Here is a 19,532-nt window from a genome sequence, read left to right as displayed (position 1 = left end):
GAAGAATCCGTGGTCTCTCAGCCCTTGGACCAGAGGGAGTTTTGTCTCCACAAAAATGCTAACATGCCTTGCCAGGAAGCGCCATGACATCCCTCAAGCACAGAGAGCAGAGAAAACACCACAGCACTGTGTGTGTGTGTGTGTGTGTGAGGGGGGTTCTAAAATTGTGCTGTGGCATTCTGGGAAGAATACCACTGGAACTTGCATTGGTTTGGACGTAAACCCCAGGAGAGGACATTTTCTCACAGCTGCAACATCTAGCCCTCCACCCACCTCATGTTGAACAGCAACCAGTGATAAATAAAACAAGGTTTTGGGAAGTGTCCTTGTGGCCAGCATCCACCAAACCAGCAGTCATCAAGCGTAAACGATGAGGAGGGAATAAAAATATCTAGGGGCGAGGAACATCTGCCCAGCCTATTTCTGACGTCATGGAGAAAGATGGAGGGTGGGAATATAAAGCTACAAGTGCCAGACCATGAAAACATGGGAGAGTTCCTCATTCCCACACACATACATGTACGTATGTACACACTTAGAAATACATTGTACTAACAAACTCATATTCACAAATGCCAGCATGCAAAAACTCACACTCATATACACTCATTTGCATACACATTCATGCACACGCATATACTGTACATATACTGTACTAACACCAGACCTCCTCAATTATCTTAATTTGAAATTATTATTTTGAATTTAAAATTCTAAAAAAATATATTCATTTCCAAATACATTGACATAAACTGCTTTAAAATACTGAAAATAGTTTCCTGAGTAACCTTGATCAAATACTACACCGGTAAGTGATAAAAGGCATATAAAGGTCCACAGATAAATTAAGAATATAAAGTGCACAATTTGCTCATTGCTGTAATTTAAGACTTGACCTACACATGGACTGACTCAGACTCAATCAGCATTCAGTTTTGGAAGATAAAATTTGACACATCTGCTTTCCGACACCTCTCTGACACCAAAATGTCTTGCATGGTTTATTTCCCTGTTAAATCATATGAATACATGTGAGGGATACACTGTATACACTACCAGGGGTGCATGTTATAATTAAATCCTCAAATAAAACTAGTGAATGTTGTGTTGGCTATAATTCTATTTAAAATAACAGAGACTACATTCATGAATGGTGAAATCAGATAATGCTGAAATCAGAAATAATAATCAAAAATAAAAATTCTAATATAATTACAATTCCTTTCAAATATATTACAATAATGGTCAAACCATTTCCAAATACATTGAAATAGTAAATACTATATACTATAGTAATATACCTTGCATTTGGAAATAACTGAAAAGCGTAACACAGGTATTGACACAGGAGCACACTTTCACACGTGTGAACACATGCACAAATTCCAGATTCTTAAAGCTTACTGAAAACAGAGTATGCACAAAGAACAGCTCTAACTCAAGCTTTTCATTTGGCAACTCTTAAGCTCCGGAATGTTCTTCCAAGGTACATCTGAGAAGCCAACTCACTCTAACAACTCAGAACATTGGCTCAGACTCAATCAGCATCCATCCTTAACTTTGACTAACAAATAAAAGCCAGAACGATTTTTTTTTTCTTTGCAAACACAGTTTGATGAGCTCAGCAATCACTAAATCTAACTTGCCAAACTGAGTATGTGAAGATAAAAATGCTTGCGATTACTTGAATTGTAAGTCAAAGTTCAGTAAAAATGTTGGTTCAGTACTGGCTCTATCTTTCTCCTGTCACCTACAACTCCCCATAGTCCTCTGTATTACTCTGTCTATTACTATGTTCTCTGTTTATCAGGGATGAGTTGAGAGGAATATCAGCATGGGTCTGGCATCAAACCCACTTTCACCTCTCTGCAAGTATGTACCTTCCTTTCTGATCCAAATTTTATAGAATAGATGCAGAATTTCCCAATTGCGCACTGGAGCGAATTGTTGGACATCATGAGTACATTAGGACAACAATGTGGCTATTATGGACAATTATTAGCCTGGTTTGAATGTATACTTATTAGTCTACATGTAACAAAACAAAATAATTAGTGTTGAATACTGTTAATAATGTTGTTTTCAGATTGATAGTCTGACTGTTACTATCCCAAATGCATAATGTTGTTGCGATATCTATTTTAATGTATTTTAACATATTGGTGCATTGACAAAATAAGTTAATAAAAACATACTATATGACTGCAATTTTACCAAGTTACTCTACCAATATTCCTGGTGGTCATAATACCATAGGAAATAATATCACAATAACATCTGAAATAAACATTTATACACTTATTTCAGTGCCTCCAATAGCCATAACGTTATGCCATTAAGACATGTTTAAGCGTTTGAGGCTGTTGAATTGAACAAAGGTCACTGCAGTGGGTTAATCTCATCTAGACACTAAAGCACCACCCATGTGAAACTACCAGTGAAAATCAGGAGAAGCAAGAGGGAAGGTTTTTGTGTTTAAAATAAGAATTTAAAACAGCAGCTGAACACACTAAGCTATGTACCTGCAGACACCCATAGACAGCATTGACAGGCCTCCTGCAGCACTCCCACAGACAGCATTAACAGGCCTCCTGCAGCACTCCCACAGACAGCATTAACAGGCCTCCTGCAGCACTCCCACAGACAGCATTAACAGGCCTCCTGCAGCACTCCCATAGACAGCATTACCAGGCCTCCTGCAGCACTCCCACAGACAGCATTAACAGGCCTCCTGCAGCACACCCACAGACAGCATTAACAGGCCTCCTGCACACACCCATAGACAGCATTACCAGGCCTCTTGCAGCACACCCACAGACAGCATTAACAGGCCTCCTGCAGCACTCCCATAGACAGCATTAACAGGCCTCCTGCAGCACTCCCACAGACAGCATTAACAGGCCTCCTGCAGCACACCCATAGACAGCATTACCAGGCCTCCTGCAGCACACCCACAGACAGCATTAACAGGCCTCCTGCAGCACACCCATAGACAGCATTAACAGGCCTCCAAGACCGTGCGCTGGAGAGAGAAACCTGAGCAGGTGGAATAAAGGAGCTGTCGCAGCGGCTGGTGTTAATGGCGCTACCTGGGCATCAAACGGGAGCGGCCATGTCGACGCTCTGAGGCGTAACGGGATTTAGGGTCTCGATACGCAGCCGCCACGCGTTAGCTTTAATATGCAACCTTGACGTGTTCGACGGCCTCGTTTAAACAGCGCTCGTGAGAATGATGAAGGCCGTTAATTACCAGTGCACAGCTCTTCTGGTGCTTCCCTGAGCATTAAACTGAGCTACTGAAGCCGTTACTGAAAAGCCTGCTACTGCAGCCCTGACACTACAAACCCTGTCACTTAAGCCAATTAAATTGTTTATCCTTACATTTAGCCACGGCCAACTATATTTGATCAAAGTCCATGTTGACAGGCATGGCTAGCTATGATTGGACTTTTCAAAATATATCTCACTGTATATTGTGCGTATGCGTTTCATGGCGTTGAAACAGAATTATTTCCATTTACTTTGAAATGATCTTGTGCATAAGGGAACATTGACAATAAGTTCACATTTCACTGAATATTGTCTTGAATATAAGGTTGGTAGTGTGCTTCCAGCGGTAATTGTTGAGGAATCAGCCCCTCACTCAGCACAAGTGCTTGTGTCAAGCAATGCATTCACCAGAAGGTGTGCAATAGTGAAGTGCTGACCAAAAGAGGTTATGCCATTTTACAGAACGTAGCCCTGGGCACTTTGACCTTGTGAAGGACATCCACCAAAGGAAGCTGGGCGGGGGGGCGATCAATGCGGATAGACAAAGTGAAGCGTATATCGGGGGGAGGGGTGGGCATGAAGTCTCCGGGGTGGACACATGAAACAATAAACTTCCCCAGTCAATCAAATCTAGAGGCAGAGTTCTGCTGCCACCAATCAGATTGCAGTAAGCCTATGCCAAAAAAAAGTTAACAGAGTTTTCGAGAAACTCTGTAAGAGATGAAGTGTCTGGTATCAAGACTGCGGCAAACCCTGTTACTGCAGTACTATCTCAGCCTAGACCAGAGGTGCAGTAGGCAGTTTCTGGATTTTGTTCTATTTGAGCTAAACTGCAAGCTTGCTTGATCATTACGTTTCTGAGCCTCAATATTCAGAACCTGAATGGTGGATTGCTTAGTACCTCCAGCACATGGTCACCAGCATTAAAAATGAAAAAGCTTTCAGACAAGGGTTGCCAACCTCTGGCCAGGACATGGAACGCCAGGCAATCACAGGGGTATTACCCACAATCCAATGCATGAGATGCATGCCAAGCAAAGAGGGGAAGAGGCTTGTGTGATTAGACTGAGCGCAGAAGCTACAACCTTCTGGTGTCAGGGTATACAGGGCAACCACAGTGTGCCGTATATTCAAACCCAGCACACTGAAACAAAGTCAAAAGGAATGTGTTGGGATTTTTCCAAAGACCTGAATCCGAGAATCAGGATTTCTAGAATTTTCTCTTGCCCGGGTGAGAGCCAAGGAAAACTCGACTTGAAACCTCAGCAGCCAAAAAAATGGACATTATCATCATGTCGAGGCCAGGCAGAATATTGGTATGTGAGTCAGTGGAGTCCATTGTAACAATAGAGCAGTCTGTCCATGATAATCTTCAACATGTAGAGCGTTTCTGCAAATGTTCTGTGCATGTCTGTGATATATTCCTTCCCATAACAAAGAACATGATAACCCTTCAGTAGCATTTAAGGAAGGAGACATCATTTCCGTTCCAAAGAGGCCATTCCCCTCTAGAGGCAACACTGCCACTGATAGCCCCACACAATGAATCAGTGAAAGCCTTCACAGCCCCGAGTGATGTTTTTCAAAATCTCTAAACAAGGAAAAATAAGGAGGAGAAAAAAGCGCCCCTCGGGCGGAGCTTCCTGTACACAGACTCGGCTCTGTTCCTCAGGTCGTTGAACTCTGGTTTCCCTGTGCGGAACCACCGCACAGCCAGCGGGCTGGAAACTGGGGGACGTGCCCCGGTCAACAGGAAGTGGACGGGGACAAAAGGTCTGAGTTATGGAATGCGCCAAGAGAGGGCTATTTATGATGCTCCGCCCAATTAAACAGGACTCTGGAGGAAGGCCAGCTTAGAACTACGGGGGGTCTTGCTTCTGGAGAAGGGAACACACACACATGCACGCACATACATGCACACATACACACACGCACGCACACACATGCACATACACACATGCACATGCACATGCACACACATATATATATATATATATTGTACATACACACAGAAACAAATCACATGAACAATAAAAAACACAGTGCCACAGCATTTTCTACCTCCTGGCGGTCACCCATGTAAATGAACGATGGATTTCAAGGCCGGCTAATTAAAATGGTAAACACAATCCCAAACTGACTTGGTTTATGAACACGAGGCCTCTTCTGTGAAGAGGGCCCTCTTACGGGAAGTGTTTTTTTGGGAACACGATTTGGATGAGGTTTAGCCACTGGCTCTACTTCACTTCTCACTTCAAAGGGCAAGAGAAGACCTGGAGAGAGCCGCTTATTGTGCCGGGGAATGGCAGGACACAGACAAATATTTCTATCTATTGCCTGTAATGATAAAGCCATAATTGAAAAATACAACAATCTTCCTTTCTCTCACACTCACTCAAACACGCAAGTGCAGAATGGTGCAAGGCCATAAACTGGCACTTCTTTATGCAGAGCTGTTAAACCTTAAGGGAGCAAAAGAGGGGTAAATATGTTCCTTACTGAAGGTACCTCATAGAACCTTACGCAAGTGCACATACTGCATGTTTTAGAGCAGACCGTGTAGTTAAGCATATGGACTACACCGGGTGCTCGCACTACAGCGTATTCCCACATTACAGCCCATTTAATTATCGACTCAGAGCACAGAGGGGGAAAACACACACAACCTTTCAAGGTCAATTGAAACACATTTGGGTCACTGTGTTAAGTTTCCCTGAAGAGCGGATTAAAAAATATATATCACTTGCAGTGCCAGGAAAGATTTGTTGTAAAATGAGAACTGAAAAGACTCTTTTTCACAGCTGGCGCTGTTGGTCACTAGAGGGAGATAAAGATGGGATGAATGAGGAAGAGAAAAAGGAGAAAGAAAACATTATAAGGATACATAGATTAAGGGAAGAGAAAGATGGAGGGAGAGGAGCAGCGGCAGAGACGGATGTAAAAACGCGGTAAAGGAGGCAGACTTATGACCAAAAGGGTGCCGGAGCGATCCGCAGCTGTGGCACTGAAGTTGTACCCTTGAGCAGGGCATTAAATCTGAACACCTGCAGTAAACATGACAATCTATAAACAGATAATATACACAGCGTAAATCACCGGCTCTTCTGAGCACATATAAAATGGGGAGAGAATGAGACGGAGAGAATATGGAAGAGGGGGAAGCAGAGATGGAAATACCGTGAGCGCGACGACGGTTGGCTCCCCTGTCTCCCGCCCTCCCCCCCCCTCCACGGCGGTTTGAATAAACCAGGATTGACGGTGGAGACGGCGAGCACCGCGCGCTCATTTGAAGGCATCTGTCTCTTCGGCAATAAAGTTACCAGCCAGCCTCATCTTGACATGAAGGTCACATTCTCTACGAGGCTCTCAGTCACTTGCAAGTCATTACGCCGGAACTGACATCTGCACATTCGAGGACGCATGCACAACCTTTCAAGGTCATAGCAATTTGGGTCACTGTGTTAGTGGAGAATCCTCCCGTGTCCCTGAAGATCGGATTCTGCATGGTGGAGAAAAAGCAATAAAAGGAAATTTGTGCTGGTCAGCGGTACTTGGCGGAAATGTGACACTCGGATGAAGAAGGCCTGTCGGGGGGATCGGCTTCTCTGGACCATCTGAGGCCGATCGGGGTGCGAGTCTCGGGAGCACGCTTATCTCACACACAGGAAATGGAAGTCTTAAAGGCGGGAGTGACCTCCCATGCCTCCCACAGTCCTCTGTGAGCTGCTAGGCTGCGGTTAATGGACTCCACAGACTTTCAAATGAGCAGTTTGTGTGTGCCTGTTTACATAAGCATAGGAAACACATGACTAGTACAGACACAGAGACACGCATAGAGAGACACACACATGTACGCAAGCCACATACACACATGCACACGCACACATAAACACACACACATACACACACACAGACCATGCACACACACACACACACAGACCATGCACACACACATGAGTGCACGCACACACACAAAGACACACATGCACACACAAAAACACGCAGGCACATACACACACACACACAGACCATGCACACACACACATGCATGCATACACATAGACACACACAAAAAAACATGCACGCACAGACACACATACATACACACAGACCATGAACACAGACACGTGCATGCACACACACAAAGATACACACACGAACACACAAAAAAACACATGCACAGACACATACACACACACACACACACACACGCACAGACACATACGAACACACACGCATACACACACATATAGACTATGAACACACACACACATGCACACACACATACACATAGAAGCTGATATAAATGCTTTACTGCTTCCTGTTGCCATTCTTCTCCCAGTGAAAGGCATTACTCATGGGCGTGATGGAGAGTCTCATTCAGCGCGGGGCTGATCCGGCTCAATCGCACACTGGCAGGGAGCGCACGGGCCCTGATGGGGGGGATTGATGGACCCGGAGCCAGCCTCCACCGCGCCTGCCTACCAGCGCCCAGATAGATGGGCTGGCCCTCACACTGCTGAGGAAGTGTGTGTGTGTGTGTGTGTGTGTGTGTGTGCATATGATGTGTACATGTGTGGTTGTGTGTATGTGTGTTTGTGTGTGCTGGGTGTGTGTGCGTGTGTGTGTGTGTGTGTGCATATGATGTGTACTTGTGTGGTTGTGTGTACATGTATTTGTGTGTGCATGAATATGATGTGTATGTGTGTGTATGTGTGTGTGCGCGTGTGATGTGTACGTGCTTGTGCGTGTGAATGTGTGTATGTATATGCTCGTGCATCTGTATGAATGCCTGTGTCTGAGAGTGTGCTTTTAGTGAGGATATGCATGTATATGTGCATGTGTCTGAATGCATTTGCGGGAGCACTCTTTCACTGTAGCGTGTGTAACTGCTGACATACCAATCCTCTGCTACAGAGGAGAGAGCGGCAAATGGAGGGAGAAAAAGTGAGAGAGAAAGGAAGGGAGGGGGAGATAGAGCTGGAGAGAAAGGGGGTCGACAGAGAGGAAGAGAGATAGACACAGGGAGAGAAAACGGGGGCAGAGGAGAGGTGATTGAAAAGAAAGAGTATGAAGGGGAGCGGAAGGCTGATACTACAGGAGGAGGGGGTGGGTGGGGGGCTTGCAGTAACCGGTCTGAGATTTCTTCTTCTTCTCTTTGTGACTGACCCACTGGGCAGCACAAAGCGCAGGGATCGATCGGGGCACAGACAGCATCGCGTGAGCGGAGCCGTGCCCCACAGGAAGAGCGTCTCCAAAAGCAATTAAAAGATAAACAGCAGAGCAGAGCAGCAGACCCTGGCTTCATCTGCCACAGAAAGTCAGGACTTAACTCCACACTCCACTTAGTCTGTCCTCCGACGTCATTAAGCTCCCTAGTGCCGTGTGTACCATTCATGGGCCACTGTGCATCACTGTTTACCTGAGATTAAGGCATCCTGTATGTATGTGGTTTAATAATCCGTCACGGTTATCCTGTACGGTAGCCCGGTACATCGCATGACTCGGAGTGTTGACAGACCATAAAGGATAGAAGGTATTGTCGGACTGACTAAGACCATGTAAATGCGTGATCAGGAGAACAGGCATTAAGCCCATGTAGGGTTGTCATTGTAAACTGAGGAGAGACGCACAAACAGAGGGACTCACCTTTACACTGATTTGTGTTCTTGTCCAGGATGGCCTTGGTTGACACTATTTTCCCATACCTGTGAAAGACACACACACAAACATGCTATTAGCTCCATGTTAACTGTTAGTGTTATTTGAGTACAATGTGTGTAACTCAGTTTCAATGTAGCATAGGCTGTGCGTGACTGCATTTGTAGAGTGTCTGCCACAATACATTATAAATTAGAAGTAGATACTACTACAGCTACAGCTATTACATTTGTATTTTTATACTGCAATGACATTCATTTACATGTGTAACTGAAATCCTCTCATTTAAGACCAAAATGAAGACATAGTGCAACAATGGAATAAAAAATGAAGTAATGTATGAATTTGTGTGTGCTTGTGTAAGACTGCGTGTGAGTGTGTGTTCACATGAGAGCGTGTGCGAGTGTGTGTGTGATCATGAGCAAGTAAATATGTGAAAGACTGCGTTTGAGTATGTGTTTGTGTGAGAGTGTGTGTGAGTGTGTGTTTGTGTGTGAGTGTGTGAGTGTGTGTTTGTGTGAGAGTGTGTGTGAGTGAGTGTTTGTGTGTGAGTGTGTGTTTGTGTGTGAGTGTGTGTGAGTGTGTGAGGTGAGTGTGTGCTTGTGTGTGAGTGTGTGTGTGTGTGAGCGTGTAAATATGTGTAAGACAGAGACAGGACCTCTCACGGGCTTGTTCAAAGGGACAGCTCACTCATGTTCAGCTCTTATTAAAAGTTTGTACTCAGCTCTGCAGGTATTTCAAATTTGTTTTTAGGGCACCATTTTTAATCTCTATTCCTCATAAAGATTTAAAAAATGGGGCATCTATGTATTATTTCTCCTTGTTATCAAAAATAACTCACAGAGACAAGGAACGAGAAAACAAAGATGGAAGGCACATACATTAATCTGGAAAAATAAACAACATTTTCCGCAATGCAAAATATATCTGAACTGGAGGCAAAAACCCTCTACAGCAACAGTACTGTGTGAAAATATGTACTTTGTTTTAATGGCTTTAAAGTAATTAGGATTGATTTAGCTTTTAATTACTTAGCTGCATTTAACATTGTGACTGAGTGAAAAACTGCAGTGAGTAAGGTCAGATGCGTGTTAAACAAAAAATGAAGTGCTAGACTGCATCTTGTGACTTCTATATGCATCTTAATATCTTAGAAAAACTTTTAATTGAACAACTAAGTCATCTATTGTGATTTGGTTTAATACACATTAGTATTAATAAAGTATTAAAGACCACTGATCAACAGAATTTTTTTTTATAAATGACTTTATTTGCAAGCCTACAAAAACCCATTAACTTTTCTACAAATGCTAATTGCAATTAACTAACTGATAATTAATAAAAAAAGCACTAAATTACATTCACCCCAGACCAAAATTATAGTATTTCTATTTTTAGTGAGTTTAGTAAAAGAGTAGTTGCAGACAACCAATGGATATGTCTGTAGACTGTATAACTGTAGACACTACATCAAATTGTCATGCCAGTTTTTGCAATATTAAGCCAAAAGTAAAGAAGAAAAAAACACATGCTCAGTTGCTTAAAAGTACTATGACTATCTTCTGAGTGAGGTTTAGAGAAACGGCATTTAAAATGAGTCAGTCACACTAGCAGATAATGTTAAACTGAACCAGAACTTGAAAATTCCATTGAATGTTTTCAGTTTGTAGGTTTAAACTGGATTCTATCCATGTGACAATAGGTTGCTAAAGTTTAGCAGTCACGGGTTCAGTACAGAACACTGGAACTAGCTTGTTTAGTTTTTACATTTTAATGTTTGTGGATAGCTACTTATTTCAGCTGTAGTTGAGCGTTTTGCGAGAATAATGCTCATTGATTATTGCTGCTATTAACTGAATCCAGCCCAGCGTATGCCTCCCTTGTCTCCCTTTTCTCTGATAAGATGTCTTTGCTAACAAAGATTGTGGGAACAGTGCTTTGGTTATTACCCCCTGCTGTGTATCCTCTCTGTGGATAGAAAAGGAGCACTAGATAACACCAGCCATCCCATAAACACACTGTCAGCCTGCCCTTCTCACAAACACCGTAATTCCTGCAAAATAAAGCATATCACAGCCCTTTTTGTTTGCCTTTTTAAATAAGAGGCGACTTCCATTTTTATTAAATGCCACCGATGTCAAAAGAGAGACACAAAGATGTTTATTACACAACACAAACCCCTCACCCCTAATGCAGTCAGAATCAAAAGGAGGCCTCACACTCCAGATGAGGTAATAAGCTCTCTTATCAGTGTTTCCCCTAGCAGAAGAGATGGCTGAGACAGTGCCTCTATCAGAGCTTGATGTGATTTTTAATTAAGGTGTAAAGCCAGAACTCCTCCAGGTAAGCAAAAAGTATATTACTTCACTTTCATACGGACGGAGGCGTTTAATAAAGGAAAGATCATTTCCCCTGTCAGGGTAAGAGGCTCCTTCCCTCAGAATATGGCAGTCTCTGTCTGAGAAACAAGAGGCCAGGCCTCCCTGAAGCTTTCTGCCAAAGCACAAAGTCTTCCCACCACAAAAATGTTTTACTCATTTTTCTAGTTTAGTGTGCGCACTAAATTCACCGTCACAAATTGACCAACACACTTGCCTGAGTCACAGCCTAAACATCTCAATGAAAATGAGACTTGACGTTTGGGAGGGATTCACTCAATTGAGCATGTGCAGTGCAGACAGGCTCGGTTTCATACTAATGAGACCTGTTTCATGGAACATGTACTTGTATTTCACAATGTTGGCAGAATGGATTTCTGTTTTTGATGGTCTGGTTATACAGTACATGTGGTCTTTAATCCAAAAAGCTACACAGTTCTATCAAATGACTCTGTGTAGTCCAGAAAGGACCTGTGAAAGAGAGAGCAACCACTTGAAGAAAACAGCTGCAATGAAGGAAATTCCCTGTGGGAAAAAGAAATGTGTACAGTGTGTTTACGATTGAAGAAGTATATTGTATAATGCAGTAAGTACAGGGTACTTTGTCTCACATGCAGTGCATTGGCAAAGTAAACAAATATTACAACTATTGCTCCTAACATTACCAATACTCCAAATGCAAATTGCTATACAGTAGTTATAAGCATTATTTGCAATATGTTTTCTCCTTCTGGCATCCTGGCAGCATGTTACATCAGCATGCCAGTAGATGTGGCATCCGTGACTGTGGTTCACCAGACCAGACTGAGGCAGTCTGAGCAGTGGCACAGCAATAGTTCCGCCCCCATCCCCATGGTGATGAGCATTAATCAGCCTGTGCATCTCGCCTCCTCTCAAACAGCAACATGCGTCTGCAGCAGAGTGAGCCTCCATTAAACCCACAGCACAGAGCGAGGGGAGGGGGGTGAGGAGGAGGAAGGGGCAGGAGTACCGGGAGATTGATAGTTAGCGGAAGTGGCCGAGGTCTCCCCGGGCACCCGGTGAAATGGCGTCTGTTTGGAGCGCTGCCTGGTGTCAGCTGGGAGCACGCGCAGATCTGCTGACTGGCACCATGTCCCGCACATCACCCAAGAAGTCTGTACCATGTGACCTGGGAAGTCCACGTCAATGGGATGCACCGTGTGAGCTGACTTTAACAGATAAACAATGGAATGAATGATTTAATATGCAGCTCAGTCTGCATACAGTGTGTTCCAAAAGCCCCGCAAGGAGCAATGGGTATGAATGATTCAGCAGAAGCTCTCCGCCCTTGGCTGGTGGACCCATCCAGCCTGTTGTCCAGGCCACTGATATCTGTGGGCAGAGGGGGAGGGGGAGGGGGCCCCGCGATGGATGACTTACATGGGTACGTGCAGCCAAGTGAACTGGGCCTTTGTTTCTGACAGAACCTCTGCACCACACTGCCTGCCACTCGCGGGAGAAGTGATATCCGCATCGACTCGGAGGTGAAAACCAATGCAGCGGATCCATGCCAGCGCTAGCGAGGTCAGCGGAAACCACCGCGCTCCGGAGTGCGCTCCGTGACACGCTCCGTGACACACGTTCGGCTGAAACCGGTGAAGCACGTCAAAAGGACAAAATATCTCAACGTGGCGGCCATTTTATCCTGCTCCATATCCATTTCCCCTCCTGAGTGGCCTTTGGCAGCTGAACAGAGATTTATGTGGTTCTTCTCAAAATGGAGATTTATCTAACTCATTCCATAAATCTTAGTGTGGGCTTTATGAGGCTGTCTATCCCCTCTCCTTGAATAGGGAGCTACATGATGTTTGGGTTTTGCATTCTTGGTGGCTTAAGTGTAAAGCCTCAGTTTGTATCGGGGTGTTAGTCTGCCTCGCAGCTGCTGTTTTTGGCTCATAGCTCGACCTACACTAATGTGTAATTTGGCAGTAAGTTTGAGAACTGACACAATTAGAGTGACAGGTACAATTATAACAGAAATGCTGCCAGAAATCTGCTCAAGCCATATATGCACCTTGGCCTATTTCTCAGAAGGAGATTATTTTGATAGGTTTGATTTTGAAAAGAGACATAATACATGTTCAAGTTGTATTGAAATAAAAAGAGGACCCAATGTAATAATTTTGTCTTAAAAGGCATTATTAATTATATTTACATGCTTCTCTATGGAATTCGCAGCTGGCCCAGGAGAAGCATAGGGGCGGGAGGTTGTCAGATTGCGTATTGGTCTGTAACGAGAGAGGTATATAAATCTCAAAGCTCGTCTGTTTTCCAGGAACACCTGGGAAAGTGTTTACAGACAGCAAGCAGGGGAAAAAAACAAATTCAAATAAAAGGAAAGTTCTGGATGTTCTCTGTGCACATTCCCCTCCACTGGCCTCCCCAGGAGGGGACACTTCCCCCCAATTAGCTGGACAATACCGCACTCAGGGTGCTTCACACCTTACAGAACACCACTTCCCAAATTGAACATGAATAAAAAAATAATCAAGCACCCTCGCCTGCATAAGCACAATATACAGTACTCCTGGAAAAAGATCTCCATTGTTTTTACACTGATACGGATATACTGGGAACACTACTATTATCGGTCTTGTTACAGAACAATATATATTCTATATTTGTATTTGTATAGATTCTTCCTGCCTTGTTGTTGCTATTCAGGGTGACATGATGTTAAGGAACACAAACAAAAAATGTATTCCACTGACAAGTGTGAAAATATTTTATGTAGGCTATAATGACCTTATTTGCAGAATATGTACCGCAATTGTTTAAAATGAACTGCTGAAATAAGTACTGCAGCTCCAGAAATCTCAACAATGGAAGCCGGAGTGACTGATGAGCATCTCATATCCTTCAAAAGATAATTTTTTTTTGAGCCAAAATGCAGTGCCAAATATGAAAAACATATACATTATCTCAGCGCTGGGAAGCGTGGCATAAACAGGAATGAAAGGCTTTTGGAGAAAGCTTACAGGGCTTAAGCCTCATCCGCCAAACCAACAAACCCCGGCATCACACGCTGATACACTCCTGCATGGACCCGCGTTCACATAGCTACACTACGGTAGGTTTAACAATCTTATTCAATGGAATCTTACACCAGGTTGTGTCAATATGGAAAGGCTGTCGCAATAGCCTACTGTATACTCGTGTTAATTATGCATTAGGGCACAATAATATATGTATACATAGAAATTGGTCACAACCATCATAAACATGAGCAAACGTGAGCAAAAATAAAACATACAGATAACGAGATATATTTCATAGATCTCTGACCATTTTTCTATTTTTATCCATCCACTTCTGACACATCATTCAAGATTCTTCAGATCTTCAGTTCATCTTTGTGGACTGCAATCTGCAGTTCTAATCACAAATCTTTTATCGGGATGAAGTCTGGAAATGGCCATTGCAAACCATTAATTTTGTTGTCGTGCTTTAAGTTATTGTCTTGCCAAAATAACTATCAACAGCCATGTTTACGCTTCCGGTAGGGGTGATAACAAGTTTCTGGCCAAAAACATCTGGTATATTTTCAGGAAACCAAAAGTGCTATTGAGGTGCACAACCAAAAAATACGTTTGAATATAACACTTGCTTCCAATTGAAGTTCAGCATTGGAACATCTATTGATACCGAGCACTATATTGAGCCCAACTCTTCCATGTTCATAATGAATACATTCCCAACCCATGACTAACCATCAGGTAAGGAGGCTGAGGATGTTAAAGGACTCTCACCAGACCATTAGCTCATTACATTATCTAGAAAATACATAAATAAATGTGTTATTTGGCTGATGTTTTATCCAAAGTAACTTCCAGTTGATTAGACTAAGCAGGGGACAATCCCCCCTGGAGTAATGTTGGGTTAAGGGCCTTGCCCAAGTCATGTGCCTTAGCCACTAGGCTACAGGCTTCCCCTTATCTTCTCATACCCTCCCCCTATCTCTTCCTTCCTCTCCCCCTCCCACTTTCTTGGGAAAAGTTCTGTTGAGCACAGAGAAGCCTGATTTTACAGATATTCCAGGGTAAACATAGCCCCTCACTCCTTTCATGGCTGACTCACTCATTCATTCTCACTGACTCATTTCCCTGCAGACAACTTTTGGTTCTCTGTCCATTCCAGAAACATTAGGAACATTAGGGTAAGCGTTCCCAGCACATGCATTAGTTGAGTTTCCTGGAAGTCCCTCAAATGTAATAAAGTCACAAGGAACATTGCAGGGATGGCCTTAGAACATTATTACATTCTGTCGTTGAAATTTTCAAAGATGGTGATCTAATCTTGCTAATATTATCAGGAATGTTAGCCACGCTAAACAAATCTTTGATTTCAATACTTTCATCTGGCAAATTCTCAAAATGAGTTTGATATATAATTATTTTCATGACTACATGACAACCACGAGGGGTGGGGGGGCTATTGGCAAAAAGTGTGCACGCAATCTGCCTGGAATGTTTTTTCCATGGCTTCCATGGAGTTTATTTGAAACAATAAAATGTTCTAATTCTGTTTGGGAAATTTTTGGATCATAACAATACCTCATACGCAAATGCTAGGCTAGCCGTGAACCTTCCTAGAATTCTGGAAACACACACGCTCACTCACACTGGTCCATGTATTCATGCTCACCCAATCCTGCACACACCATTCATCCACACTACCTCATTGATTAGACCACGTAGGGGACAATCCCCCCGGAGCAATGTTGGGTTAAGGGCCTTGCTCAAGGGTCCAGCAGTTGTGCGGATCTTATAGGGACTACACCAGGGGGTGTAGTTAGTGTAAGGTAATTACAATGTCATATTCAAACCATTACAGGTGGGGAGACACCACAGCTGGAGTTAGGGGGTGTGGCCAAATTACCCTTCATAAATCAGCCATTCCTGGTAGAGAAGCTCAATAAAGGTACTGCCCCACAGTGGAAGTGGGGCAGTGGGGGCGACATGGCTCAGGCAGTAAGAGCAGTCGTCTGGCAGTCGGAGGGTTGCCGGTTCGATCCCCCGCCCGGGCTGTGTCGAAGTGTCCCTGAGCAAGACACCTAACCCCCAAATGCTCCTGACGAGCGCCTTGCATGGCAGCCAATCGCCGTTGGTGTGTGAGTGTGTGTATGAATGGGTGAATGAGAAGCATCAATTGTACAGCCCTTGGATAAAGGCTCTATATATAAATGCCAACCATTTACCATTTACCAAGTGAAAGAGGTAGGAGGTAGGAAAAGCTGTGGACCCCATCTTTGATCATGTCTTGTGGAAACAGAGAACTCTCATACTGCAAGAGTCTTCCCATTCATACTCCATGGCTCACAGTCTTAGGGGGTTCACACTGGAGGACCAGCTTTCAAAAATCATAAGAGGAGCAGAGGGTGGAGTGGGGAGGAGTGTCGGGGGGACGGGGGGTGAAACCTGAGCGCTGTGGCATGTCGATCCTGACTGCTGAATGTTTGGACAGGTGCAGGCTGAGCTGCCACATCCTCCTCTTATAAAGTACCGGGTTTGGGGGCTTAGAGCCACGTCTGAAACCCAGCGCTTAGCGTGGCTGTCCTGCCCTCGGGCCCTGGCAAATCTGTGTGCAAGTCCGTGTGGAAAGCCATCCCATTACTCCCTGCCTGACCTGTTCTACACAGCCCAGCATGGATTCAGCTATAATCCGCTGCCCGCAGTATGTATGCGTGCTTGCGTGTGTGTGTGTGTGTGTGAGTGTGTGTGTGAGTGTGTGAGTGTGTGTGTGTGAGTGTGTGAGTGTGTGTGAGTGTGTGTGTGAGTGTGTGTGTGTGTGTGTGTGTGTGAGTGTGTGTGTGTGTGTGTGTGTGTGTGTGTGTGTGTGTGTGTGTGTGTGTGTGTGTGCGGTTCTGCATTAATATGTGTGTATGGCTTTGACCTTTTCCCTTTAAAAACGATCGTTGAGCAAGAGCTTCAATTTATCGACGTTGGTTGTAGTCTTATTGCATACAGCAACACTGAGATTGCTCAAAGTACGGTCAGGATTCTTCAAGCAATATAAGGACAAGACATCTGAAATAAATTCCACAAACCCCCCGAAAAAACAGCCGGATAAAAGTGCATTTAATCACCGCAAGGCCAAGTGATAAACACACAGGCAACTTGAAGCTTTTCCATTAAAAGTCTTGTGAGTTAAAAAGCTGTCCCTGACTAACTGTCCTGCAGTATCTTTTTGAATATGGGCCAGTGTTTCACACAGTGTTGCTCTGCTGCGCTAAAGTGGGTGTTATCAGTATGCTCTCAGAGCCCGTGAAAAAGCATGTCTCTACCTCCACAGTCATCGGTCAGTACCCTCAACACAGCGGGGATCCAACAACTACCAACCTTTCTGCAACAATGGGGGTGGAACCAAAAATAAGCAGGAACAGGATAGCATTTTAAATCCAGATATGGGGGGTGGAGTGTTAACTAGGATCATGGGCGGCTGCTCAAAGTCATTCGATTTGTGTTAAACAATTATGTGAAATACAATCGTACAGACACCAATTAACATAAAATACTAACTGTGAAAAAAACAGTTCCACTAAACTTCAGGGATTTGCAGTAGGGTTTAATATTTTTAACCTTTCATCAAGTTAATTTATTTCAAATATCTATTGAAACACATACAGTATACATGCACAGACACAAACACTCACATGAGCAGGAGTACAAACAGAAACGCACATACACAAGCACGTATAGACAAGATAGACACAGCCACATGCGGCACAAACACATACACATGCATGCACCTACAGTAAACACATGTACAGTGCATACACGCACACATGCACGGACACAGAGATGCGTGTGGAAGTTATCCCGCTGCATGCGGCCTTCCAGCAGGACTGCGCTGGATGCAGTCCCTACTGAGGGAGAGTCTGGCAGGGTGTGGGTGGGAGAGGGACATACGATGGAGGACAGCCAACCCCTGCTTCTTAAAAAGAATGAAGCTCTGCGATAACTGCTCACTCGCAGTCCTTTCTACAGACAAACAGGGACGCATTTGGTGCTCTTCTCATATTTCTACTACAGGATCTGCATGGTTGCCGGGGATGGTTCTGTGGTGAAGGTCAGTGGTGAAGGTCACTGTAAGTCAAAGAGCAGGGTTTGGGTTCTCTCTTCCTCTCTTTGTGTTTCAGACTGAACTTGTTTCAGAACACAATCCCAAAGTCACTGTTTGTTGCATGGAAGAAACCTGACTCTGCTGAAACCTGCTTATGACATTATTCACTGTTATTCACCGACAGTAGGCTCAAATCCCAGATGATGCTTGGCTATTGTTCACTTGGACAAGGTGCTGAACCTTACTTCAGTACAATATCCAGTTTTAAAAAAGGATAATATCTGGAAAAATTGCTCTAGGAGGATTTGTGTGCTAAGACAGAAAATAGTGCAGTGCGTAAAGTTACCACTGCCGAACTCAACCACAGATCCAAACCTTTCTTATACAGGTACAAAGCCCAGTTCCCTTATCACTACTCCATAGTACAATCCTATGGACCAGGTTTCAACTCTTCCATCCAAATGGCTAACTATAGGAGCAACTTGTATGTGCTGCACATCATAAACATTACCCAAGGCCAGTTTCAGGACCTCTTCAAATAAAGCCCAGCGCTAATTAACAAGACCATTTATGAGCCTGATTCAACCAAATGCTTCGAACTGAGCGAAGGAACCTTCTGGAAACATTAAAGTGATGCTGTGTGAAAGTTCTTAGGCGCAGTGGCCATAGCACAGCCAGAACAACTCGCCACCATCCCTGCAGATAAAGAGCTAAAGAGCTGTCACAGCGATGCATCGCACTGACACTGACGGAAAACTCCCAGGTGCGTTAAAGAGTGATTAACAGTCAGCACCCTCTCCAACACTTTCCTGCACCAACTGTTCTGTCAACACTGCTAATTAGCATCATTATTATTACTGTTGCTAGCTGATATTTATGTTGTTGTGTTTAGCTCATTGCCATAGATGCCGTCTTTGTGTTGGCTTCATAGCCCTCAACATCAGCATTGAGCTCCAGTACCACTTTTGTCGTTTGAATACCTGAATGGAATGGCTGCCACTAAGTTCTGAAATTCCCCACCCTAATGGTCTATAGGTAAATTGAGCAGGATGGAAAGGTTCACTGAATGTACTGTATCTATAAGGAGCATGTACTATATAAAGACACAGTATGGAACTGTTCACTAATTGCATAAGGAGC

At 43.9% G+C, this 19,532-nt stretch overlaps 1 protein-coding gene across 3 annotated transcripts in view; it reads right to left on the bottom strand.

Moving 5' to 3' along the window:
* The window catches only part of rbms3 (RNA binding motif, single stranded interacting protein), a 308,178-nt gene that overhangs the window by 123,334 nt on the left and 165,312 nt on the right, over nucleotides 1-19,532 (bottom strand). For all 3 annotated transcript variants that reach the window (XM_061236859.1, XM_061236867.1, XM_061236875.1), the window contains one exon: nucleotides 8,920-8,978. In XM_061236859.1, the coding sequence (XP_061092843.1) occupies nucleotides 8,920-8,978 (59 nt within the window). The remainder of the gene's footprint in view (nucleotides 1-8,919; nucleotides 8,979-19,532) is intronic.

The sequence above is a fragment of the Conger conger genome, chromosome 1 (genome assembly GCF_963514075.1).
Source record: "Conger conger chromosome 1, fConCon1.1, whole genome shotgun sequence".
NCBI classification, from domain to species: domain Eukaryota; kingdom Metazoa; phylum Chordata; class Actinopteri; order Anguilliformes; family Congridae; genus Conger; species Conger conger.
Note: the sequence above shows the minus strand (reverse complement) of the source record. Positions and strands in the feature narration are given on the sequence as shown.